Source organism: Rhinatrema bivittatum, chromosome 4 (genome assembly GCF_901001135.1).
Source record: "Rhinatrema bivittatum chromosome 4, aRhiBiv1.1, whole genome shotgun sequence".
NCBI classification, from domain to species: domain Eukaryota; kingdom Metazoa; phylum Chordata; class Amphibia; order Gymnophiona; family Rhinatrematidae; genus Rhinatrema; species Rhinatrema bivittatum.
This window is the reverse complement of record NC_042618.1, coordinates 464138713-464166668: the sequence shown is the minus strand read 5'-3', so window position 1 is coordinate 464166668 and position 27956 is coordinate 464138713. Positions and strand designations below refer to the sequence as shown.

At 45.7% G+C, this 27956-nt stretch overlaps 1 protein-coding gene across 1 annotated transcript in view; it reads left to right on the top strand.

Moving 5' to 3' along the window:
- LOC115089443 (GLIPR1-like protein 1) overlaps positions 1–27956 on the top strand; it is an 81733-nt gene that overhangs the window by 12912 nt on the left and 40865 nt on the right. Inside the window, exon 3 of the mRNA XM_029597533.1 lies at positions 21505–21617. Within this exon, the coding sequence (XP_029453393.1) occupies positions 21505–21617 (113 nt within the window). The remainder of the gene's footprint in view (positions 1–21504; positions 21618–27956) is intronic.

Here is a 27956-nt window from a genome sequence, read left to right as displayed (position 1 = left end):
GGACTTCTCCAAGAATTTAGCCAAACCTTTTTTTAACCTAGCTATACTAACCTCACTAACCACATCCTCTGGCAACAAATTCCAGAGCTTAACTATGCGTTGAGTGAAAAAGAATTTTCTCCAATTAGTTTTAAATGTGCTACTTGCTAACTTCGTGGAGTGCCCCCTAATCCTTCTATTATCCAAAAGAGTAAATGACTGATTTACATTTACCTGTTCTAGACCTCTCATGATTTTAAAGACCTCTATTATATCCCCCCTCAGCCATCATTTCTCCAAGCTGAACAGTCCTAACCTCTTTAGCCTTCCCCCCCTAGGTGAGCTTTTCCATCCCCTTTATCATTTTGGTCGCCCTTCTCTGTACCTTCTCCAGTGCAACTATATCTTTTTTGAGATGCAGCGACCAGAATTGTACACAGTATTCAAGGTGCGGTGTGTCCCTGGAGCGATAGAGACATTATGACATTTTTCCTTTTTTTTTTTGTAAATATTTTATTAACCATCTTGAACTGTATATAAGCTTCAAATATTACATAATGAAATAGGTATATTATAATTAGTATACATCAGATTGCAATATTATCAATGTTAGGAACCCCGGCTGCGGCGCCCCACGACCGGGTGTCATGGCTGCCGGCTGCGGCGGGCCGCGACCAGAGTCGGGTTGGCGGTCACAACGTTAAGTTTTACTCACCAGGAGCGCTGGAGGCTCCCGCGGTGGAGGAAGGACCCGTTCGGGTGTTCGCGGGGGCTGCTGCTGTCTCGCATGGCTGCCTGGTTCTCGGCAGTCTGACTCCTCCCCCTCAGCCCTCTAGGAGCCACGCGCGCGGCTGAAGCAAGATTTAAAGGAGCCATGACCGGATATTGTCATGGCTTCTCCTGGGACTCCACCTCCTGGCTCCTGCATTTAAGGCAAGGTCTGAGAACCAGACCTTGCCTTGGTATTGAGGTCCGTGCTCTGTTCCTGTGTTTGGTGTTCCTGGTTCCATGCTTCGTCCCGCTTCTGCTTGTTCCTGTTGGATTGACTCTTGGACCCCTGACTTCGGACCGGTGGTGGTGTTTCTCTGGCATTGATCTGGACTGGCTTTGGACCCTTCTCTGGCTTTTGACCTGGACTGGCTTTGGACCATTCTCCCGTTTACTCCTGGACCGGCTCTCGACCTCTCTTTAGACTCTGACCCCTGGACTGCCTTGGGACTATTCTCCAACGTTTATTCCTGGACTCCGCACGACCTGCTGGAGGCGCCAGCTGTCTGGAACCAACGACCTGCAGGAGGCGCCTGCATCCAGACTATCTACACTCTTCAGGGAGTCTCCTAAGTCCCAGCGGCCGTGTCCCTACGGGCTACTCCTGGGGGGATCACGCGCTTCCAGGGTGAAGGCTTCATCCAGAACATCTTCATCAACAGGCCCTGCCATCCGTCGGTAGAGACCAAAGAAGGTATCCTCCTCTTTGGTAGCGCTGACTCTACCTCGGAACAAGGGTCCACATTCTAATTCATAACAATCAAGTTCAATTACAGTTATATTAAATGCAGTTTACTCATATACTTAAATCTTAAACAGGTTTATGACATCTTTAATTGCAAAATATATCAAAAGAAAGTTCACATGTGGGCCATCACAGATATTGGGCTATACTGCAATATAAGGGTAACCCGCCCTCCATGTTTGATAAGGAAGCCATAGCGCTGAGAACAGTTGTATTTTATGATGTTTACGGGTCGTTAGTTTATAAAGCTCACACATCTTATCCAATTTGGAAATGAGCACGCTGGAGTGTGGTGACTCAGATTGTTTGTTTCCAGTTTGCTGCTATAACACACCTAGCTGCTATTATTATTTGGTGTATCAGTAGCCATTCAGTTTTGGAGCTATCCAGGAGCACATTTAACAAAGCATTTTCAGGGAGCAGGCATATAGTAACGTTCAAAATTTGCTGTATTATCTGTAGAACTGTCCCCCTAAATTTTGCTATCTCAGGGCACTCCCACCACATATGAAAAAATGAACCCTTACTTCCACAGCCCCTCCAGCAGTAGTCATTTCTTTTTGTGTTAAGAAAAATTAAATCCCATGTTTCATCCTCTAATTATTTCCTTAAGTCGCTTTCCCAGGCTTTCATATAGGTGGGTTTCTGACTAGAATCATTATTAAGAAGGCTATATATCCTATCTGCCTAGTCGCACCATCTTTCCAATTGAGTTTTTCCTTTAATTAGATCATCTTCTATTTTCCCAGAAGATGTAGTAGGCCAGATTGACAAACTAAAGAATAGCAAATCACTTGGACTGGATGGTTTGCATCCCAGGTTCTGAAGAAACTCGAAATTTCAGATCCATTAGTTAAAATTTGTAACCTATCATTAATATCATCCATTGTACCTGAAGACTGGAGGGTGGCCAATGTAACCACACTATTTAAAATGGGTTCCAGGGGCGATCCAGGAAACTATAGACCAGTGAGCCTGACTTCAGTGCTGGGAAAAATTGTGGAAACTATTCTAAAGATCAAAATCACATATATAAAGAGACACAAGCTGTTGAGCCCGTTAAAACAGGCAAGATGTTTGTTTAGAACAGTGTAATGGAAGAGCCAAAGAAGAAAATTAGAGTTGATGTCTACAGTACACATTTATATACTACGTCTTCTGCGCATTCGCAGCACGTCGGTCACAGCTCTCTGGTCCGCACATGCGCGGCACGTCGGTCAGAGCTGCTCTCTTCTGTGTATTACAAAGATTATCAACCTATCTCTTACTGAAGGTACCTATCCAAATTGTCTTAAATCAGCTATAATAAAACCTATTCTAAAAAAGAACAATCTTGACCCAAATGACCTATCAAATTATCGTCCAATTTCAAACCTACCCTTCATAGCCAAAATAATCGAAAAAGTTGTTCATTCACAACTTGATGAATACCTTGAATCAAACAATATCTTATCTCCATACCAATATGGTTTTAGAAAAAATCTCAATACTGAGACTTTCTTTCTTTCTTTAAATGATACTATTCTAAGATGCTTCAATAATGGAAAACAATACTTACTTGTACTACTTGACCTCTCTGCAGCATTCGATACAATAAATCATCAAATACTTCTAGATCGACTGTCAGAAATTGGTCTTGCTGAAAAAACTCTACAATGGTTCACATCATTTCTTACCAACAGAAGCTATCAAGTTTCTTTCAATAATAACCTATCTAAGAAAATTGACCTCAAAACTGGAGTTCCACAAGGATCTGCATTGTCTGCCACTCTATTTAATATTTATCTTTTACCAATCTGCCAACTACTAGATGATCTACAAATAACATACTACCTCTATGCAGATGATATACAACTTCTTATTCCCATAAAAAACTCCATTGATGAAACATACAAAGATACCGCCATGATACTTGACTCAATAAAACAGCTCCTATCAAATTTAAAACTAATAATCAATATTGATAAAACAGAAATAATTATCATGAACAAAAAATCCAACTTAATTCCACCACCTCAATTCATTGCTAACAATCAAATCAATTTTATATCCCCTGTCAATCGCACCAGAAACCTTGGAGTTATCATGGATAAAAACCTTTCCTACAATATGCACATAACTACTAAAATCAAAGAAGGATATCACAAGCTCCTAGTTCTCAAACGTTTAAAACCTTTCCTAAATTCATTGGATTTCAGAACTGTCTTACAACTCTTAATTTTCTCAACAATAGACTATTGTAATTCCCTTCTGATTGGTCTTCCATTCATTAGCATCAAACCTCTGCAGATTCTTCAGAATGCAGCAGCTAGAATTTTAGCTGGAACAAAAAAATATGATCATATCACCCCAAAACTAGTGTCGCTTCACTGGCTTCCTATTAAATCTCGAATTGATTATAAGATCCTGACCATCATTCACAAATTAGTGAATGCTGATCACCATAAACATACTGGTTTAAAAGTCACTCCACAAATTACAAAAAAAAATCTTCGATCTAATAACACTTCTTGTCTAAATATTCCTCCCATCAAAGATGCTCGACTATCATCCACTAGAAATAGAGCTTTCTCCATTGTTTGTCCAAAAAAATGGAACTCTCTACCACTTTATTTGAGAACTCAATCCAATATCAAAAAGTTCAAGAAAGATCTAAAAACTTTCCTTTTTCATACAGTCTACATTAATGATCTATATCAACAATCCATCTACAATCAACTCAACCAACCAAACCCAGGCACGAAAGAAAAAGTATCTACAACTAGCATCAACCATATTCATTACAATTCGGAACTTATAAGAAGTAATGATAGAATCCCTCCTTTATGATAAATTAATACTATTACTGTTACTTCCCTTTTTTGCCTTTTCCTCCCTTTTTCACCCCACCATCTTCCCCTTCCTTCCATTTTCCCCCCCATTGTTACTGTTTTGTAACTATGTATAATTTATCTGTTTTGTTTGACTTTGTAAACCGTTATGATGGCTGAACCAAATGATGGTATATAAAAATAAATAAATAAATATATATATTGATGGTTTAATGGAATATGGTCAGCAAGGATTTACGCAAGGCAAGTCTTGCCTCACAAATTTGCTTAATTTATTTGAAGGGGTTAATAAATGTGGATAAAGATGAGCCAGTAGATGTGTATTTGGATTTTCAGAAGGCGTTTGACAAAGTCCCTCATGAGAGGCTTTCCTAGCGTGTAGCCAGATGGACTCAGAACCAATGGGTATTGTGCTCTCCTGATAGCAGATGGGAGATGGAGTCAGATTTCAAAGTTGACGTCAGCCTACATATACCCGTGCAGCATGCTTAGCTCTTCAGTATTTCTCAGTCTCCCATAGCAATGCGGACACTATCCAATACAGAATAGTGTAACACTTTACAAGAAAGAAGAAAATTTACCTTTAAGAAGAGAGCCCCGCTTCTCCTGTGGTGAAACCTAACCGTCCCTCCCCCAGTCGAGACTTTCTTGAGGTCGATTCGATATCCCTCAGAGGTGAACCTTAGTCCGCTGGCCGATTCCCGGCGTGGACGTTGCCCTCAGTGTGACTGAAAGGCAGCGGGTGCAGATTCAAGCACGGTGGTGAAGGTATTTCCCTCTCCCCTCACAGCTGGAAACCATCCGGCACGCAACCGGTCAGCGCTGAGACCAGGTAAGGTAGAAACCTTTTCATCTACGTCTCTGGTCTCCAAGGCTCGAACAGCCGTACCAACCTTCCTCCATTGAGGTTTAAATTGGGTTGAGCAGCCTTCCTCTGGCTAGGCCCCGATCTAGTCATGGGTCCACACACGTGGAGACCCTCCGGGGGGGGGGGGGGGGGGGGTCGCCGGCACCATCTTCCCTCCTCGCTGTCAGTACACATGGAGCAGGCCAGAGGCCTGAGGTGCCTAACTTGAGCGCGCCTGCAGGGATACATGCTTAGCTGCGTGCACATCTTAGTTGGCGCACAGCGGCATGCACAACTAGGCCGCACGCATAACTGGGCCATGCGCACAAAACCCACCTGCATGCATAACTTCTGCGCCCTCCACGCGCACAACTGAGACCATCCACGCACAAATCTCTCACACGGACGAGTCTTTTAAGCTATATAAGCGCTAAAACAATGGCACCCTGGACCTAACTATGTCCAACTCGGCGCCCCCACAGGAAAATTCCTCCGGGGCTACCACCACAATCCCTCCTGGCATCAACATGGACCCAGAAACCTTTTCCTGGGTGGAATTTTTCAAAGGGCTGCAAACCTTTGTCCAGGCGCAACTCGCTCCGGCTATACGATTTCCTCAAACTCCGCCGGAAGCACAAGTCCTTCCTGAGACATGCCTCTTCTAACCAAGATCATCCCGGATGGGGATCCAGACACCTCAGAGGAGGAAACAGACTCCCTGGAAGAAGGGGAAATCCCTCCAGGGATGGAGCCATACTGGACCATGTTCCGATTCTTCCACAAAGACGAGTTACCAGCCATTGTGTCCCAAACTATGAAGACACTGGGTCTCCCCTACTCGGACCCCACATCGGAACCGAAAAAGAATCCCATGTTGGTGTACCTCCGTAAAGCCTCATGCTATTTTCCCATGTTGGAGCCCATCAAGGAACTGATTGACCTGGAATGGCATGCTCCAGAGGCCAGTTTTAAAGGGGGACGGGCACTAGAAGCCCTATACCCACTGGAACCCATGGCCAAGGAACTTCTATGCTTCCCTAAAGTGGACGCTATGATCTGTGGTGTCTCAAAACGCACCACTATCCCTGTGGAGGGAGGAGTGGCACTGAAGGACGCCCAAGACAGAAGGCTGGAAGCCATCCTTAAGCAGTCTTTTGATGTTTCAGCAATGATGCTACAAATAACCTCCTGCTGCGCCTTAGTGGCACGTTCCTTTTTGATCCTCTCCAGAGATGTGACCACGCCCGGAGAAGCGATGGAACATGCGGTCTCGAGCAGTCTCGAGCGGTCAGACTATCCTGCCTGAGATTCAGCTACAAACTCTGAGGTGAATCTGTCAGTCATGTCGGACAACGCCACAGCTGTGGCCTACATCAACTGCCAGGGAGGAACCAGGAGCCAGCAGGTATCTCTGGAAATAGACCCTCTTATGGAGTGGGCAGAAACAAACCTGCAAGAGATTTCGGCCTCCCACATCGCGGGAGAAGATAACATCTCAGCGGATTATCTCAGCAGGGAGAGCCTAGACCCGAGAGAATGGTCGCTGGCGGACACAGCCTTCCAGCTGATAGTGAATTGATGGGGTTCCTCAGCCATGGACCTCCCAGCAACTTGCCGCAGTGCCTAAGTCCCCAGATTTTTCAGCTGCAGACGAGAACCACAGTCTCAAGGGATCGACGCTCTCGTCCAGAACTGGCCAGAGGAAGACCTCCTGTATACCTTCCCACCCTGGCCACTCCTGGGCAGGGTTATTCACAAGATAGAGCACCACAGGGGACTAGTCCTACTAGTCGCCCCGGATTGGCCAAGAAGACCATGGTACGCGGATATGCGAAGACTATTCGCGGGGAATCCGCTACGTCTACTGCCAAACAGGGACTTTCTTCAGCAGGGACCAATCTCCCACGAAGGCCCGGCTCGATTCTCTCTTCGGTATGGCCCTTGAGAGGACTAACCTAAAGAGGCACGGCTGCTCAAAAGCAGTGATTGACACCCTGCTCCGAGCATGCAAATTCTTCACATCGCTGTCTTATATAAGGATCTGGAGAGTATTTGAGGCCTGGTGTGAAGACTGCGCCCTCCTTCCAAGGACAGCCAAGATTCCCACGATCCTAGAATTCCTACAGGACGGCATGCAGAAGGGGTTGTCTCTCAACTCCCTCAAGGTTCAAGTCGCTGTACTGGCCTGCTTCAGGTCAAACGCAGACGGCATCAGACTATCAACTCACCCTGAAAGGAGTCAAACAACTCTAAAGTGGCCGGTACCTCTTTGTAACCTCAACCTAGTACTAGACTTCCTAGCAGGGGAGTCCTTCAGACCAACAAGCAGCCTGTCTCTACGCCTTTTGACCTTAAAGACGGCATTCTTGATCGCAGTATGCTCAGCTCTGTGCATTTCCAAACTTCAAGCATTATCCTGTCGAGAACCGTTCCTCGTGTTCACCTCAGGCACCATACAGCTGCGAACAGTACCATCCTTCCTTCCGAAAGTGGTTTCCCAGTTCCATTTGAACCGGACCATATCCTTACCGTCACCAGATGAACACAGAGATTCGGAAGACTCACGCCTCTTCGGCAGAATCCTAGTCAGATACCTCAAGAGATCGGAATCCTTGCGCAAGACGGATAACCTGTTTATTCTTCACAGCGGGAAGAAACAGGGGGAAGCGGCATCGCGGGTTACCATAGCCCGCTGGATCAAAGAAGTCATTAATGCTGCCTACATAGAGGCGGGAAACCCACTACCTCTACAGGTCAAGGCGCATTCTACAAGGGCCCAGGCAGTCTTCTGGGCTGAAACCAGGCTGCTTTCGCCAGCCGAAATCTTTCGGGTGGCGATATGGTCCTCCCTACACACCTTCTCCAGGTTCTACCGCCTGGATGTCCAGGCCAGGGAGGATACAGCCTTCGCAAGGACAGCACTATGTGGGCCACGGGCAGCCTCCCACCTGGTAGGTGAGTAGCTTTTGACATCCCATTGGTCCTGAGTCCATCTGGCTACACGCTAGGAAATGGAGACATTACTTACCTGATAATTTCGTTTTCCTTAGTGTAGACAGATGGACTCAGCATTCCACCCATGGCTGCTCCAGAAATAGAGAACCTCGGTTATCAATTTCGAGACTGTACGGGTAAGCCTCGGCCTACCTTTTTGTTAAGACACCCGCAGTTACCTAGGTGTCGGCGTTTATTGTTTCAGCGCACCGGCGGTCTCCAGTGCCAAAACGTTTATATATATATATAATCAGTTGAACCTGTTCGAAGTTAATCAAGTATACTCCAGTGTAATCAAGTATCAAGCAACATATATCCACACTGGCTTTTCGAGGAGAATACTGAAGAGCTAAGCATGTTGCACGGGTATATGTAGGCTGATGTCAGCTTTGAAATCTGACTCCATCTCCCATCTGCTATCAGGCGAGCACAATACTCATTGGTCCTGAGTCCATCTGTCTACACTAAGGAAAACAAAATTATCAGATAAGTAATTTCTCCATTCTAAGGAAACTAAAAAGTCATGGGATAGGAGGCAGTATCCTTTCGTGGATTACAAACTGGTTAAAAGGCAGGAAACAGAGAGTAGGATTAAATGGCCAATTTTCTCAGTGGAAAAAGGTAAACAGTGGAGTGTGCCTCAGGGATCTGTACTTATTTATTTATTTATTTATTTAAAAGTATATACCGTTTTTCAAAACAAGGTATCTTGTCAAAACGGTTTACAATAGAAAATAAAATAGATAAAACTTAAAAATAGTAATAAGATACAAAAAACTAGTATATACCTTTAAAAAGGTAAATAAAATATTAACAAAAAGTAACTAATAATGGAGCTGGGCCAAAGTTCATATTGTAGTGAAGAAGGGTGGAGGGGTGGGGGAAGGGGGGGTTTGAAATAAGAGGAGAGATGGAATAAAGTTATGGAGGCCGGGAAAAATATTAGGTTGTGGGGTGATGTTGATTTGATTGTGTAGGAGTATTGAATGCCATTTGAAATAGATATGTTTTTAATGATTTTTTGAATTGTTGAGGATTGGATAGTAGACGAAGTGGATTAGGTAAAGAATTCCAGAGAGAGGGGCCTGCTACTGAGAAGGCCCTTTTTCTGGTGATGTCTAGTCTAGCCTGTCGTGGGGAGGGAATATCTAGTAAGTTTTGGGTTAGTGATACTTAGAACAGTGCTTTTCAATCTACCTTATAAATGGCCTGTGACCGACGGCCCGCAAATGCGCAGTAGAGCGCAGCTCTACTGCGCATGTGCGGGCAAGGATGTCGATCAGAAAAAAAAAATGGCGGTGGGGCCGCAGGAGCGGGAGGAGAAGCAGCGGCGCCGCGCGCGGTGCCGCTGCTTCTCCTCCCCAGATCTGCCGGCAGATCTCGGGGGGGGGGGGTGTCACTCCCGCGCCCCCCCCCACCGAGATCTGCCGGCAGGAGCGGGAGGAGAAGCAGCGGCGCCGCGCGCGCGCGGTGCCGCTACTTCTCCTCCCCAGATCTGCCGGCAGAAAGGAATATGACGAGTGAGGTAATCAAATTTGCAGATGATACAAAATTATTCAGAATAGTTAAATCACAAGCGGATTTTGATAAATTGCTGGAGGACCTTGCAAGACTGGAAGATTGGGTATCCAAATGGCAGATGAAATTTAATGTGGTGGTCCAAGATGGCGCCTGCATAAGCACATGCAGATACTCCTGCTCCGCGGTAAAAATTTCTCTCGAGACTTTCTATGTTCTTTTTCAAATTTATATTACCTTTATCTACGATGCCGCATACTAAAAGAAAGGCCCGAGTACGAGAGACACTTACCTCAACGCCAACATCCAGAGATAGACAACCGCGGATTGAGGAGGTTTTTGCGAGGCCCGCTACTGAAAGACCGGAGGGAGGGGCCGCTGGCGTGTTCGAGAAGCAGACGCAGACCGCAATGGTCGAAGAAGCATCCCTCAGCCCTGGAGCACCTAGAACTCCTAGTCCGCTGGTAGGACCTCCCAAGAGAACGGAGGAAAATTCTGGGAGCCCAGCTGTCCCAGCCACCCCTGTGATCCCGTCGCCCCAGAGAGTTGGTAGTGTAACACTAATCGACTCGGAGAGCCCAGAGCAGGGCTCCAAGGGCCGAGGAGTTGAGGATCGGAAGGGAAGGAAAGCAGAACCGGACAAAGGAGACCTCCTAGAGGTAGGAGTGATAATTCCAGATACAAAAGAGATGATGATGACTGTGCCAGAAAAAATTACTTTACATGAGGTGTGGAAGTTACTTTTAGGTATGGATAAATCTATTAAATCCATTTCCATAATGTTAAAAGAACAGGCTAATAAAGTGCAAAGTATTGAAAATAAGACAATGCATATGGAGACATCTATTTTAGAAATGGAGCAAGATATAAAGAAATTCAAGTTAACTTGATCAAGTCTGAAACTTTATTGTCAAATAAAATGGAAGTGATAGAAAATACAATGAGGAGATCTAATTTGAGGTTTCTGAACTTTCCCAAGTCTCGAATCATTCCACCTAAAGAAATGCTCAAAAATTATTTTATAAAAATTCTGAGGTTTCAAGAGACTGATATGCCATCTATTTCAAAAGCATTTTATATACCATCGCCTATTGATCAGAAGGAAAAAGGGATACAAGCAATTGAGGAAATATCATCATTAAACCTAACAGAGCTATTGGGAAAAATCTTCAGAGACCCCCATTACATCAAGAGCAACTTTATTGGTGACGTTTACTTATATATCAGAAAGAGATTCCGTACTTAGACTATTTTTTCGAAATTCGAATCAACAATTCCATGGTCAGCAAGTGCGGGTCTTTCCTGATATTATAAAAACAACTCAGGAGAAAAGAAAAAAATTTCTTCTTATGAGAAATGAGGTTGTAACTAGAGGGGCAAAGTTTAATTTACGGTTCCCTTGCAAATGTATACTCGTTTTCCAAAATACAAAATATGTTTTCACAGAACCATCGCATCTACGGGAATATCTGGACACCCACTCCTAAGTTTGTCTCCAGGGGAGGTTAGGCAATATATAGAGATAGTAACGGGAGAGCTTATGTTAATGCTAATCTATGTTATTTGGATATTTCTTGTAATATCTGCTTCTTAACATCTTGGATCCTCCTTTTTCCTATGATATTCAGAGGGGAAAAAGTAAATTCTTTTTCCTGAATATGTATTAATGTCAATTATGATGAATTTTTTTTTCTTTCTTTTTCCTTATCTCTGTATTTTTCTGGAGACATTGTAATAAATGTAAACATTGTTGAAATTTAAAAAAATAAAAAAAAAGAAGAACTAGGGGGCATTCCATGAAGTTAGCAAGTAGCACATTTAAAACTAATCTGAGAAAATTCTTTTTCAGTCAACGCGCAATTAAGCTCTGGAATTTGTTGCCAGAGGATGTGGTTAGTGCAGTTAATGTAGATGGTTTAAAAAAAATGTTTGGATAAGTTCTTGGAGAAGTCCATTACCTGCTATTAATCAAGTTGTCTTAGACAACAGCCACTGCTATTACTGGCATCAGTAGCATGGGATCTTCTTCGTATTTTGATACTTGCCAGGTAGTTGTAGCCTGGATTGGCCTCTGTTGGAAACAGGATGCTGGGCTTGATGGACCCTTGGTCTGACCCAGTATGGCAATTTCTTATGTCTCTAGTAACTCAGATTCTAACAGTCAATAGCTTCCCATATATAGAACTTGAAACATAATGTTGTGCTCCGGGTGTGGATCCTTGGGCCGACCGGCAAGACGGGACGGTCGGAAGGCAGACACACTCAGTGAGGGATGGATCTTCACCTGGAAACCCGTGACCCCACCAGAGGAGCTGTTAGGGCCCGGGTCGCTAGGACTTAGGTGGCTTCGCCCTGGAAGTCCGAGGTCCCCCCAGGAGGAGCCTGTAGGGACCCGGACCGCTGGGACTTAGGAGAGTCACAGGCGTGAAAGGAAACCGAAGGCGGACTGAGATCTGGACTGGCAGCTGAAGACAGGAACGAGGAGGCGTACCGGAGTCTGGGTATGCGGCAAGCAGTGGATCCGAGAAGCGAACCGGAGTCGGGGCAGGCAGCGAGCAGGCAGAGACGTGAAGCAAAACCAGGATCAAGACAGGCAGCAGGCAGGTAGAATCGTGAGACAAACCAGGATCAAGACAGGCAGCAGGCAGGCAGAATCGTGAGACAAACCAGGATCAAGACAGGCAGCAGGCAGGCAGAATCGTGAGACAAACCAGGATCAAGAAACGCAGGATTGCAGCAACTAACTCTCTCCAAGGAGTGACCACGTTGCAAGGCAAAGCAAAGAAGAAAGCAGCGGGTTTAAATCCCCCTCCGGGGCTGACGTCAGAAGGAGGGCGGATCAGCACATCCGGGTGCTGGGAGCTCAAAAGGACAGCCCTCGCGCGCGCGTTCCCCTGCAGGGGGCGGAGCTATCCTCGGGCTTGCCGGCGTCCCCACGAGGAGGACGCCGCTGCCATGCGGCCAGGCCGGCCCGGAATCGCGCGGCTCGCGGCGCAGGGAGGAGACCCGCGGGGAAGGTAAGGGCCCTGGTCGCTGCGTAAGCGACTGGGGTCGCAACACATAAGACTCAGTCATACAGCTTATTAACACTTTATTCATATAATTCTTCATGCAGTAAACATCATAAGAGGGGCACAGAACTTCTCTCCAGCTTTTTACCAATCTTCCACTCAAGGCTATACTTTAAAGCAACAATACATTACAGCACTTCTCAAGCTAGTCCCATTTAAACCCAGGTTAATGTTGCTATCCCTCCTGTTGCTGCACCACAGGAGGCATCTTACCTTCTCCTCTGGAGGCCGCTCCGAAGCCAGGGCCTCACCTGCGTACGATCCAGGATTTGCTCCAGGGCCTGGGAGGTCTAGCTGTTCTTGAGGCCTGCATGTGGCTTGCTTGGACTTCTGGTTCCGGCCACGCCCTTCTCCTTAGGGGCCGGCCCGCGGCTCTCCACTTCAGTTATAGGGCCAGCGAGGGGCGGTCCAGGTGAACTCCTCCCAGGGAGTTGCCTGCATACAGCAGTATAAAAGGACTTTCACTTCAGTTCCTGTTTACCTTTAGATTGAGTCTCACAGTCGTCTGTGCCGCTTCCTCGATCCAGGTCCTCCGTGGTCTTCGCTTGTCTTGACGGCTCCCTGTCCTGTCTCTGCCTGTTGCCTTGATATTTGTTCCGGATGTTCCTGATGTTTGTTCCTGATCCAGTTCCTGTTCCAGCTCCTGATGTTCCTACCTGCTTTAGGCTGCCAGGAGTGCAGCAAACCTGCTTTAGGCTGCCAGGAGTGCAGCAACCCACCGCTTCCTCTTCCCTATACTCGTCCCGCTCCTGTGACTGTAGGACAAGGTGGTCCGTGCCAGTCCAGCCGTGCTGGCTGTGTAGGGCGCCCTGAGAGACAGTGCCAATGTCTTCCTTACCAGCCCTCGTCTATGATGTCTTGCTTCAGCCCTCGTCTATGATGTCTTCAGTGTTCTAAGGAACTCTGTCTGCCCTCGTCCTCTGTCCGGCCTGCTGCCCTATGCCGTTACCCAGCGGCAGGTCCGAAAGGGCTTGGCACAGTCGGAGGACCGTTCATCAATCAACATTGCTTTGTTGGATGCCATGGGTGTGCAGGTCCGGCTGAGGGTCAGACTCTGTTCCTTATTCCTGCTTCAGTACCTGCCTTGCTCTCCATGCTTGCATCGGCTCACCTCCCACGGTGTGGCTTGGGGCTCCTCCCTGAGTCTTGCCGTGGCCCAAGGGCTCACTCCACCTGCTCTAGCGGCGACCGCTCGTAACAGAATCTGAAGGCCCCCAAGCCTTCGGCCCGTAACAGTTAAGGCTGCACATTTCTTGAAATATAAACCTCTGATGGGAACCACTTCCAACATTTAAGACACCCTGAGCCTGATTCTCTTAGCTTAATCACACAGGGCCTCATTTACAAAGCATTTTTCCCATAGATATAGAATGGGAGAAAGGCCTTAGTAAATCAGGCCCACAATTAGTAACAGGTATACTGATTTAAACACACTTTATCTAAATTCTTTGTATTTAGATACAGAGTTCTTCATTAACAAGGAAAAGAGAGCTGTTTAATTTCCATTAGATTAAATTCCTTCAGGTATGGATACCAGATCTTTGCTGGTACTAGCACTCTAAATCCTTACAGTGCTAAACTATGTTTTACAGTTTTTCACGTAGATAAGCAGGATGAATTAGCCATGCTGTTTGGGACGTCCTTCTGTCCTGTAGGTGGCGGAGCTCTCAAAGTAAAGTTCTGAGTCTTGCTGTAGTGTGTGTCTGCTTGGCACCTCCCCCTCCCCTCTGTAGAGTCTCCTCAGTCCGCCTTTTTTTTTTCAGCGAGCCTGACAGCACGTGGAGCTCTCGGTCTCCTCAAGCTTTTTTTCTGTGAGAGAAAGTTATTTTAAGGAAAGAAGTTTGCTTTAGCTTTAACACCTCTAATAGTAGTTAGGCTTAACTGCTACTTGAAAACTACGTCGAATTCTGACTAAAATGCCTCATCCAGGCTTCAAATTTTGTAGCTGCGGGAAGATCATGTCAGTTACTGGCAGGCACATCTCCTGCTATATCTGTCTGGGGCCTCAACACAACCTTGCGCTGATTGTGGACGGATGTCCCCTAGAGCACGGAGGCAACAAGCAGCAAAAATTCAAGAGTTAAGGCAGGCTGCGTCAGGATCTTACTCCCCTTGGAGGAGTCTGCAAGATCCTCTCCAGGACTTCCCCGTGCGTCGAAGGAGTCTGTTCGGCTTCGGGCTGCTTTTGTGTGCCATTCTGTGTCTACTGCATCGGCCAAAAAGTTTCCTTAGACACCAACGCACGGAGCGGGTGATGCATCCACTGCGTCGAAGAAGGCAGCCGTGTCGACCGGCACCGGCGCACCAACACATCAACACACCGGCGCAAACAAGCCAAGCCATGCTTTGGGATTGAAGCATGGCCATTCAGCTTCGACGCACTTCGTAGTCAATTCATCATAAGCCACTGTGCCCGACTCCATCGACGCAAAAAGGTCAGAAACAGCCTAAGAAGCATTTCTCTAGCCATAAAAAATGAAGGAAACCATCTCCCCTTCTCATTGTGGATGAGGGCCCTCTTTCATTTCCTCCTGCTCCATCCTCCCCATCTCTTCCATCTGAACATGAAGAATCCTTGCTTAAAAGACCTCTCAAGTCGTCTTCAGGAAGTGAAAGGTCTATTAAACAACCACAAGCTCCACCAAAAGATGCACCACAGATTAGACAGCCTCAAGAGGCTTTAGCATCCCAGGAGATGTCACAGACATCCTTAATTTTAGCCCAGTTTTTGTCAACAGTTGCAAATCAAGGGCAACCAGAACCACCAACAGAGTCCCCACTGTCGCCTTCAGGAAGCCCCATCCCTGGCCCTGCTCCGACATCACCTTCTCCTCCACAGGACATATCACCGTTAACATCTTCTCATGGCTCTTCCACAGGGTATCCTTCGGACCCTCTAGAGGACCAACCAGAAACAGTCTCGCCTCCCGAGGACTTGACCTATTCAAAATTCCTTGAAGATAGGACAAACTCTCAATATTGAGACCAGGAAACTACCAGATCCAAGCGTGGATGTTCTTGGTCTGCTAAAGGTATTTGAAACTCCAGCAGAACCGGTTGCACTTCCATCCCATGAGGTTCTGGATATGTTAATGAAAAGGGCCTGGGAGACGCCTCTTACTGGCCTCTCAACTTCCAGAAAATCAGAATTAAAATAATAGGATGCGACGATCTTCATATTATTCCCACGTACAGTTGCCTCACGTATCAGTAGTAGTAGAATCAGAAAGCCCACAAATCCAGATTTCATTCAAATACCCCTCCTGGTCGTGATTATAAATACATGAACGATTTTGGAAAGCGAGCATATCAATCAGGTATGCTCAACGCCAAGATACAACACCAGTTTGCAATCACGCAATATTTATTCGAATGCTTACAAGCCTTAAAACCTAAGCTGCAGGAGGGATCTCCTGATCAGCACCTACTTGACGAATTCCATCACATGGAAGAAGGATTGCGGAATCTAATCCGTATGATATATGAGAGATTTGAAACGTCCATGAAGTCTACTGCAAATGCCATCGCAGCTAGGAGAATGGCATGGCTGAGAGCCAGCACTATAAGAGATGTCCAGGAGAAATTGGCAAATCTCCCTTGATTACGGACGACTTATTTGGTGACCAGTTCAGAGAAACTGTAGCACAGTTAAAAGAACAGAAATTGGCGGTCCAGTCGCTGACTGCTCCATCGCTGTTTTCTTACTCTGGAAGTTACTATTCAGGTTACCGAAAACCGCAGTATCAACGTTGCCCCTTTAGGCCTTATCCACCTTCCAGGCTTACTTACTATTCCACTTCATGCCCTCAGACTTCCCAACCTCAGGTAGCTAGACAATGTCAGAGGACTCCAAAACAACCTAGGACTCCTCAGGACCAAAACCCACTTAAACCTCAAGGTTTTTAGGACATCCCACACCACCGCTACCATTTCCAGTCGGGGGCAGGCTGATTCAATTCTTACCTGCATGGAATGCCATCACAACCGACCTCTGGGTATTGAAGATAATAAAGGAAGGTTACTCCTTAAACTTGCAAACTCTTCCTATTACACCACATGTAGTATACAGAAGGGAGCAAAACATACATTCCCAACAGATGTGCCTGGAGATCAACCGCCTCCTGCAGCAGCACTGCATACACGAACTACCTGTATCATACCATCACACGGGGTTTTATTCCCAATACTTCCTCATTCCAAAGAAATCAGGAGGGTTTTGTCCTATCCTAGATCTCAGGGCGCTCAATAAGCACCTTACGACGGAGAAATTTAAGATGACGTCACTCAAATCCATTGTCCATTGGTGATTTCGTCGATTCAAAAAAAGCAAGGAGTGATTTTTACAATTTATTGTCACTCAAATCCATCCAACCCAGAGACTGGATGTGTTCCATAGATCTCAAGGATGCATATTTCCACATACCGATGCACAGGGTCTCCTGGCGGTACCTTTGCTTCACGATGATGGATCGTCATTTTCAATTTGGCCTCTCCTCAGCTCCCAGAGTATTCACGAAATACCTAGTGATAGCGGTGGCTCACGTATGTCGCCAGGGTATCCAAATATTTCCCTATCTGGATGACTGGCTTCTAGTAGCACCCAGCCCCTCTATTCTACAGACCAATCTCCTCACAACCATTCAATGTTTGGATGGATTGGGACTGCTAATCAATTACAAAAAGTCAAATCTGCATCCCATGCAAGCGTTGCAATTCATTGGAGCCCACATCGACACTTTAAGGGACAAGGCTTTCCTTCACAAACCAAGGGTGATAGTACTGAAAGCTCTTGCTTACACCCTAAGACACTCGGCAACAGCTCCGGCTCGTCAAATACTGACACTTCTCGGGCATATGAAGGCATCTATCTATGTGGTTCCCCACACACGACTACACATGAGACGTCTTAGTGGGGCTTGAAGACTCAGTGGAAACAATTCTCAGACCACCTCTCTGCCCCGTCTCCATTACACCAGTATGAAGCAGGATTTGGACTGGTGGCTGACATCAACAGCCCTCAGAGAGGGAGCTCCACTACGGCCCCCGGTTCATCATATCATACTCACCACGGATGCCTCAACAAAGGGCTGGGGAGCTCACCTAACCCGCCTTAAAACTCAAGGCCTCTGGTCCACCTGGGAGAGTACACAGCAAATAAATCTACTGGAACTACGGGCAATCCGAAAAGCTCTCCGAGCCTTCCAACTCACATTAAAAGGAAAAACAGTAATGATCCACACGGACAATCAAGAAGCAATGATCTATATAAATAAGGAAGGAGGGGCCGGTTCCTGGACCCTATGCAGGGAAGCAGTGTCCATCTTGGAGTGGGCAACCAACAACTCCATTGCCCTTCAGGCTACATACCTGCCTGGCATGGACAACACCAAAGCAGACAAGCTAAGCAGAACTTTTCATCCCCACGAATGGGAGCTTCAGCAGAAAGTAGCACTGGAACTCTTCCAAACTTGGGGCTGGCCACGCGTCGACCTGTTCGCTACAGAATGCAACTGCAAGGTTCAGACCTGCTCGATATATCCAAGAGCCCGGAGACTAACGCAAGATGCGTTTCTCATGGACTGGTCAGAGGGCCTGCTGTAGACTTTTCCTCCAATACCACTGATTTCTTGCACAGTGCAGAAATGCATCAGGGACAATGCAGATCTCATTCTAATAGCTCCAGCATGGCCCAGGCAACCATGGTATGCATACCTCATTCATCTATCAGTGGACACGCCAATTCCACTGGGAAAGAGCCCTCGCCTCCTAACACAAGACAGGGGATCCCTTCTACATCACTTCACTCCTCTCTGAACCTCACAGCGTGGCGATTTCAAAACCGATTTCAAAACCTAAACCTTTCGCCTCACCTGGAAGATATCCTAATTTTCTCCAGGAAACCTTCCACTAGGTTGAACTATGCCTCTTGGTGTTCGGACACTAATATGGACCCATTCACCTGCCCTGCAGATAAATTACTAACTTATCTTCATAGACTTTACCAAAGAGGGCTAGCTACAGCTTCACTCAGAGTACACCTCAGTGCTATATCAGTTTATCATTCTTTACACAATGATGCGCCAATATCTACTCACCCTCTCATTTCCAGATTCATGAAGGGAGTATTACATCTGCGCCCACCAGTACGTAAACCACCTGTACCGTGGGATTTAAACATTGTTCTAGAACAACTCATGCTACCCCCTTTTGAACCGCTCGATACCTGCCATCCCAGCCAGGAAGATACTTGGCATGGAAAGTACTTTTTCTAGTAGCGCTTACTTCGGCAAGACGGATTAGCGACCTTCAAGCTCTAGTCCACTACTCTCCGTATCTAGTATTCTACCATAATAAGGTCACGTTACGACCTCATCCAAACTTCCCACCAAAGATCGTTTCTTCTTTCCACCTAAATCAGTCAATAACTCTGCCAACTTATCATCCACGGCCTTTTACCAATGAGGCTCAACGTAGACTTCATACACTAGACTACAAGCGAGCGCTGGCATACTATAAACAACGCACTGCTTCCAATACTAGAGCATCGCAACTCTCTTCCTCTCATTTAACCCAAATGCACCAGGATTACTAGTTTCAAAAATAACTCTGTCATCCTGGATCACAAACTGCATTCAGTTTTGCTACCAAAGATGTTCAGAATCCTTGACTTTTTCTTCTCCTAAAGCGCACAGCTCGCACTGAGTCACAGTGCGAGCTGTGACTGCTTCCATAGCCCACCTACGTGACGTACCCATATTGGACATTTGCAAAGCTGCAACCTGGTCCTCACTTCATACCTTCACTACTCATTACTGTTTGGACAAACTCGCAACAGCAGATTCCTCCATGGGCAGACAAATACTAAATGCGGGCACCTCCTGATTCAACAATATCACCAAGGACTGTCCGCAGTATTTATTTGCATCTTGAGCGTACAAAACATAGAAGATTTAACAAAAGGTAACTCTCAAGTTGCTAGCTGGGGACTCCCAGACAGCATGGCTAATTCATCCTGCTTATCTGCGTGAAAAGAGCAAGTTTGCTTACCGTAAACGGTGTTTACAGTAGATAGCAGATGAATTAGCTGTGCTGACTCTCCCACCTCCCCTGACAGATTTGCTACTACCTACTTTGCTTTATCATGGACTGAGGAAACTTTGCAGAGGGGAGGGGGAGGTGCCAAGCAGGCACACACTAAAGCAAGACTCAGAACTTTACTTTCAGGCCGAATCAGTAAAAATCGTCCGCTCTCCCGGCGTGCGCACAGGACATTCTCCTGTGTGCGCGATATAGTAAATACATTTATTTAAATTAGGCCTGGCGGTAAAAAGAGGCGCTAGGGACACTAGCGCCTCTTTTCGGACAGGAGCGGTGGCTGTCAGCGGGTTTGACAGCTGACGCTCAATTTTGCCGGCGTCTGTTCTTGATCCCACTGACAGCCACGGGTTCAGAAACCGGACACCGGCAAAATTGAGCGTCCGGTTTTTGAGCCGCGGGCCTATTTCAATTTTTTTTTTTTTACTTTTTTAAACTTTCGGGACCTCCGACTTAATATCGCCATGATATTAAGTCGGAGGGTGCACAGAAAAGCAGTGCACTCCGGCGCACTGTTAACCCGATTTGGATGTGCGTTTTCAACGCGCTAGCTTTACCCCCTATTCAGAAGGGGTAATAGCGTGTCGAAAATGCGCGTCCAACCCCCCCCGAAACTAATAGCGCCCGCAACATGCAAATGCATGTTGATGGCCCTATTAGGTATTCCCGCGCGATTCAGTAAGTAAAATGTGTAGCCAAGCCGCACATTTTACTTTCAGAAATTAACGCCTGCCCAAAGGCTGGCGTTAATTTCTGCCGGTGCCGGGGATGTGCACAGAAAAGCAGTAAAAAGTGCTTTTCTGTGCACCCTCCGACTTAATATCATGGCGATATTAAGTTGGAGGCCACAAAAGTAAAAAAAAAAATAAAATTAAAAATCGGCCCGCGGGTCGCAAGACGGACGCTCAGTTATGCCTGTGTCTGTTTTCCGAACCCGTGGCTGTCAGCAGGTTTGAGAATAGACGCCGGCAAAATTGAGCATCGGCTGTCAAACCTGCTGACATCTGCCGCTCCTTTTACCGTGGGCCCTAATTTGCATAGGCCACTCTCCTGAATCGCGTGCCCAGGAGAGTGGTCTGTGCGTGCGCCAGGAGAGCGGGTGCTCTCCCGCGCATTTTTCTGAATCGGCCTGTTAGTAATCAGAACAGCCAGAATTCCTCTTAAACATTCTAGCATCACACTTTAGGGCTCAGCTGCCTAGCCAGTCTCTTCGTCTCCTCTGCCATGTCAGGATTACGTGAGCTGGCTGTTCTTCTGTCCCCCATATCTTTCCCCTCTAATTCTGTCTTTGCATGACTCTCTCCTTCATTTTATAGCACCTGCTAGCCTATTAGTGTAAAATTCTGGCTGAGTCATTAGGTCTCAGATCCTCTACTCAGACCTTGCCAGAATTCAGAGAACCAGGGATTCTGGGAAATGTAGTTCCATTTGAGAATCCATCTTTATTTTCATACACATTCTTAAAGAGGAAAAAAACTTGCTTCATAGTTCTGTGCACCGCTTCTAAATATGAATACCACTAAATCATTACAGTTAAATTAGTGAGAATCCATGCAGAAAAAAGCTATATTATCAGCTCTGGTATGGTTTATTATAAAGAGAGATTTAAGCTTCAGAATATAAACTCATTCATTTTTTGTTACATTTTTATTGTAGGTTGTATGGGCTGATAGTTATAAAGTTGGCTGTGCTGCTCGGCAGTGTTCTAATATTGAAGGTTATCCAGATTCAAAAAATTGGGCAATTGTTGTTTGCAACTATGGACCAGCGTAAGTGTAAATGATCTAAACTTGGTAAAAGTTTTAAGTTTATATAGAACAAATTTCAGAGGAAACAGATTAACTAGAAATGCTAAATGTGTAATAAATGGGCCCTTTTCCTTGACTATAGCATAGGAAACTCAGGTTCAGGTTTCTAAATCAGCAGGGGTATAGAATGTACAGGCTTTTTTGTCTCCGGATTGTGGGCAAGGGGATTGATTTGCAGAATAAAGATAATGATGCCTATGCAATATTTGTAATATATATTTTCAGTTATATATGTTTATTAATGTAAACTGCCATGATAGCCTTGGCTTTTTGAGCGGTATATAAACATTTTAAGTAAATTCAGATAAATGCCATAACCATGATGCTATAAAGAGACATTGAAGGGTTTTGACTTTGCGAAGGAGGAAGTTTTCCTTTCTATCTCCAGTCAGATGTATTGGCTCTGTTTTATTTATAATTTTTAGTTTTCATAGAAACTAAAATACAACAGTTAATGGTACAGATCAATTCAAATCAGTGCAGGTCAATACAGTACTAACGTTACCATATAGACTCCATTGAACCACAGCCAAAAAATTAAGCAAATGGATGACATAACATGTGTGTTAAGAATTTTAAAAAAGTGACATAAAAATTACCGTTAATAATTAATTAATTCTATTATACCAAAGAGGTACCTGTTTACCTCTCTTCACCCTCTATTTCAGTCACATTTATAAACAATATACTTAGGTTTTATGCCATGGGGAATTGCTTAGAGAGCAATTTTCAAAGCTATTTCATATGCACAGAAATGAGCTTTTTGAAAATTACCCACCTTCTGTGCAGGTAAAAGTATGTGTAGACCCATTTCTACATGCAAGGTTAGGTTGGGAAGGCAACAATTTGCATAGTTGTGAATTTTTGAAACATAATTTGGCTTAGAAAAAGTAGATCCAAATTTCTGCAGTATATGCTCTAGGGGCGACAATCTAAGCAAAACCTCTCACATAGTTTTTGATTTGAAAATTAGTGGAACCAACCCTGTAGGTAAAATGTAACCGTGGAGTTTGCACCAATACAGGTAGTTGATTATAGTCCTTAATGTGTGGTGTTAACCTTATTTAACAAAACCATTTCATCTACCATTAATTGCATTCCTTCTAATAAAAGGATTACCATGCAATTTGGACACCTACAGGTCAACATTAACAATGTAGAAAATAGGGCATCCATGTAGTGTTCAGGGACTCAGGTCTCTTGCAAAGTCAGGGCCATGGGAATGGCTGTGAAATCCAGCCCTTCCCAAAGAATTTGCCGTTCTCTGCGGAATTGCCACAGGAGACCAGGGCCAGAGTATGAGCAGTGAAAAAGAGCGTCTTTCTCTCCACTCTCTGATCCTCTCCACTCCTTGTCAATTTCGACATGCTTGGAAAAGATGGAGAACAGTGGTGCCTCAGGCTGCGTCTTCCTCTACTGCTGGGCCTCGAGTATCATCCTCTGAATCTTCCAGCACTGCAGTATCTGTGCGGTTTAAATCACACCACCAACCCTGGGCAGAAAAAGAGGACACGGCCACCCTGCTGTTGTCCACCTCCTCCCAGTAAGCAGGATGGGAAGGGGAAGGGCAGAAAAGTGTCTGAGGAGATAATGGGCGGGGAAAGAGTGAATAAGGGGCTTAGGGCAAATGAGAGGATGTGGGGGATGAAGAGAATGAGTGAAGATATGAAGGAAGGAGAGAGGCCCTCTTTCTCCCCATCTCTCAGATCCCTTCCCCTCCTTTCTTCCTAGCATAAATCAGTAAGATCACTTCCCCCCCCAAACAAAAATGACCCAATAACTGGATACACAAGAAGTGTCTACAAATAAATGTAAATTTTTGCAAATGTGCCACATAATTGCTGCAGAATTTCAGAAACTTTGCCTCTGAATTTCAGAAACTCTCTTGCCACAAAATCTACCTTTGAGCTGCCACCGGAAATTGGAATTATGATTATGTTACGTGACTTAAAACTGATTAAGTTTGCCTGTGGTATTTTCATATGAAGCTTTTAGTCATTAAGTCCCACCAACCCTTAAAAAAAATCTTTGATTTTGATACCAATGTCTCAGGATAACCGGCTAAACAGTGAATATATCCTCTTATATTGATCATAATTAGATCTCATTTATAAACATAAAAACATAAGTCTTGCCATACTGGATCAGACCAAAGGTCCATCAAGTCCAGTATACTGTTTCCAACAATGGGCAATCCAGCTCACAAGTACCTGGTAGGATCCCAAGGGGTAGATAGATTCCAAGCTGCTTATCCCAAGAATAAGCTGTGCAACTCTACCTTATTTATTTATTTATTTATTTATTTATTTAAAAGTATTTATATACCGTTTTTCAAAACAAGGTTTTTTTGTCAAAACGGTTTACATTGTAAAATGAAAATAAAATAAATAGAGTTAAAAATTAAAGATAAAAATAAAATAAAATTAACATACAATAACTGGTATATACCTCATGGTAACAAAAAATCTAATTAAATAAAGTAAAAAGTGGAGCTGGGCCATAAAACATGTTTTATGGGAGGGAAAAGGTAGGAAAAAATGAATGGGGAGGAGGGAAGGCATAAGGTGGAAACATGAGCGATGTTGAGGATGTGGAAGAGATTGTTAGGTTACTGAGTGTTGATTATTTGAAGTAGTGTGTTGTGGATGGATATTAAATGCTAATTGAAATAAATATGTTTTTAGTGTCTTCTTAAATTGTTGGGTATTGGATATTGAACGAAGTAAATTGGGTATAGAGTTCCAAATGGTGGGTCCTGCTACAGAAAATGCTCTTCTTCTGGTAATATCAAGTCTGGCCTGTCGTGGAGAGGGGATGTCTAATAGGTTTATGAGTTAGTGATCTTAAATGACGGGTGGGTTTATAAATGCAGAGTAATGAGCAAAGCCATGTGGAAGATGAGTTATGTAGTAGGCTGTGAATAATGGTAAGAACTTTGTATTTTATTCTATATTTTATTGGTAACCAATGTAAGGATTGAAGAATGGGTGTAATATGTTTTCGAATGGGAGTACCTGACAGAATACGAGCAGCGCTGTTTTGAACGATTTGCAAAGGATGAATTATAGAATCGGAAAGTCCTAAATAAAGAGCGTTGCAGTAGTCTAGACCAGAGAAGATTAGAGATTGTAGAATAGTTCGAAAATCCTGATAAAAGAGAAGAGGACGGAGACGTTTTAAGAGTTGTAATTTGTAGAAAGATTTTTTTGTTAAGGAAGAAATATGTTGTTTCATGGATAGGTCTGAGTTTATGATGACTCCTAGGTTTGTAGCGTATTGTGTAATAGGGATAGATGTTCCGTTTATAGACCAATGTGAAGGTGGACCAATAGAAGTCTCTGAGATAGAGGTTAAATGAACTATTTCAGTCTTGGATGGATTCAGTTTTAAGCGATTATGGGAGAGCCAGGAATTAATAGTGGATAAGTAAAGAGAAACCATATTTAGAGTATTAGACCAAGATGTTTTGTAGGGAACTAGGAATTGTATGTCATCTTCGTAGATTTTAAATTGTAGATCGAGTGAGGAGAGAATGTGACAAAGAGGTAAAAGATAAATATTGAACAATATAGGTGATAGTGATGAACCTTGGGGAACACCAGATGAAATTGTGTAAGCATTAGAGGAGTGATGATTAATGTTAACTTAATAATGATTAATGGACTTTTCCTCCAGGAACTTGTCCAAACTTTTTTTAAACGCAGCTACACTAATAGTTTTCACTACATCTTCTGGCAATGACTTCTAGAGCTTAATTGTGCGTTGGGTAAAAAAATATTTTCTTTCCTAGCGTGTAGCAGATGGACCCAGGACCAGTGGGTATAGTGTACTCCTGATAGCAGTTGGAGACGAATCAGATTTCAATCTGACGTCCGCCCTAGTACATATACCCCTGCAGGAAGTGCAGCTCTTCAGTATTTTCTGTCTCCATAGCAGTTAGGGACTTTATGCACGCTAGCACAGCGTTAGAGTAATTTTACCAAAGAAAACCAAATTAAGAAGAAATGTTACCTCTACAGACGAGCCCCGCTCTCCTGCGGTGACACCCGTTGGGTCCCTCCCCCAGTTGAGATTTCCCGAGGTGATTTCCGCGATCCCTCGGAGGTAAGCCTCGGTCCGGCGGCCAACTCTTGGGGACCTAGCCCCCGACATCGGGTGAGGCTGAGAGGCAGTGGGTGCAACCTCGAGTGCGGCGGTGAAGGTATTTTCCCTCTCCCCCCACAGCCAGAGACCGCCCGGAACAAAACCGGGAAACGCCAAGACAAGGTAAGGTGGAAATCTATTTAAAAGTCTCTGGTCTCCGAAGCTCGAGGAGACGCACAGGTCGCCAGCCGGGACCAGTGCCACCGGGTTGATCTGCCCTAGCAGGGCTAGGCCCCAGTCAGATCCGAGGGCCCTCCCACATGGAGACCCTCCGAGGTGGTCGCCATATTGTCTGCGTGGTCGCCGTCACCATTTTGGCTCTGTTCGCTGCCCTGTCCGTTGTCTCGATCCATGCGCACAGGTGAGCCGTGCACACAAATACCTTGTGCGCACAACGTCGCACGCACAAGTACCAGGCGCACAAGCAACGCGCATAGCCACGCAATTACTGTGCCAGGCGCATAATTTCGACCTGTGCGCCCAACAGCGCGCACATCTCCCTGCACGCGTGCACCAAACCTACGCGCACAACTTCGCACATGGAGCGCACAACTGTATTGTACACACACAAGCCATGGCACCACCCAAAAATAAACTCAAAGCTCAGGGCCTTTGCCCAGCATGCCGCATTAGAGCCGCACAGCATGAGGAGGCCACGGCCCTGTGTATACAGTGCGAAGAGGTCCTAGGGGACCCAACTCATGGCCCCCAGCCGGTACCGGACCCCAGCCTCTCGAGCAGTACGCCGGACCTAGCATTACACAGCGGGACCCCCCTCAAATTAATTTTATTATTATTATTTATTAAAAGTTTTTTATATACCGCGCACTGGGGCTCCCCAGGGACATGGCACCCCCTAGTCTACACCCAGCATATATCTCCTGGGTGGAATTCTTCAAAGGCCTGCATACCTTCGTCCACATCAACCGGGCCTCCTATAATGCGGCCACAGGCTCCACCAGAGGACCTCAACATGCCGGGACCCTTTATGCCCAGGGAAGTGATCCCATCGCCCAGAAGCCCCACCTTCTGAGACACGGACATCTCAGATGAGGAGTCAGAACCCCTGGAGAAAGGGGAGCTCTCTCCGGGGACAGAACCCCATCGAACCATGAGATGCTTCTTCACCAAGGACGAGCTTCCAGACCTGGTCACAAACAGCTTAAAGAGCTTGCCATCCCGGGTACAAGTGCCTCGGGGGAACCTAAGATGAACCCACTATTGGAGGGACTCCGTCAAACCTTTGCCATTTCCCACTATTACAAGCCATCCAGCAACTAATTGACCTGGAACGGGATGCCCCAGAAACTACATTCAAAGGGGGCCGGGCTCTGGCAGCCATGTACCCTCTGGACCCAGCCACCAAAGATCTCCTAGCATGTCCGAAAGTGGATGCCATGGTCTGTGCGGTCTCGAAGCTACTATCCTAGTGGAGGGAGGAGCAGCACTCAAGGATGCTCAAGATAGACGTCTGGAATCTATCCTCAAACAGTCCTTTGACGTCTCTGCTATGTCGTTACAGATCACAGCCTGCTGTGCCGTGTGACACGCGCCTGCTTAGCACAGACCAGGAACAACACTCCTGGGGAGGCCCTGGAACCAGCTGTATCTTTTCCTCGCGGACGCAGCTAGAGGAGTCTCATCTGCCGTGACAGCCAGAAGACAAATCTGGCTCCGAAACTGGTCAACCGACGCATCCTCCAAAACGAGACTCACAAGGATGCCTTTCAAGGGAACACTCCTGTTTGGAAGCGAACTAGAGAAACTAGCCAATAAATGGGGCGAGTCTCCACTGCCGCGGCTACCGGAGGACAGGAGTAAGAGAAACCATCTATCCTTACCCCGGACCTCCAGGGGCAGAGGATCACAGCGCTTCAACCCATATAGAAGCTCATATCAAGCGGCCCGCCCCGCAGGCCGGAGCCAGTCCTTTTGGAACAAGCACAATAAAAGGGGAGCCGGCTCAGGCCCAGGTCCCAGCTGCACCCCACAATGAAAATCAGCTGACCCATCCAAAGGAAGAAGCCATAGGGGGCAGACTTGCCCTATTCTACCAAAGATGGGTCGAGATAACTTCGGACAAGTGGGTCCTATCCATCATTCGAGAGGGATATTACCTGGATTTCCACCACCTCCCTCCGTACAAGTTTGTGGAAT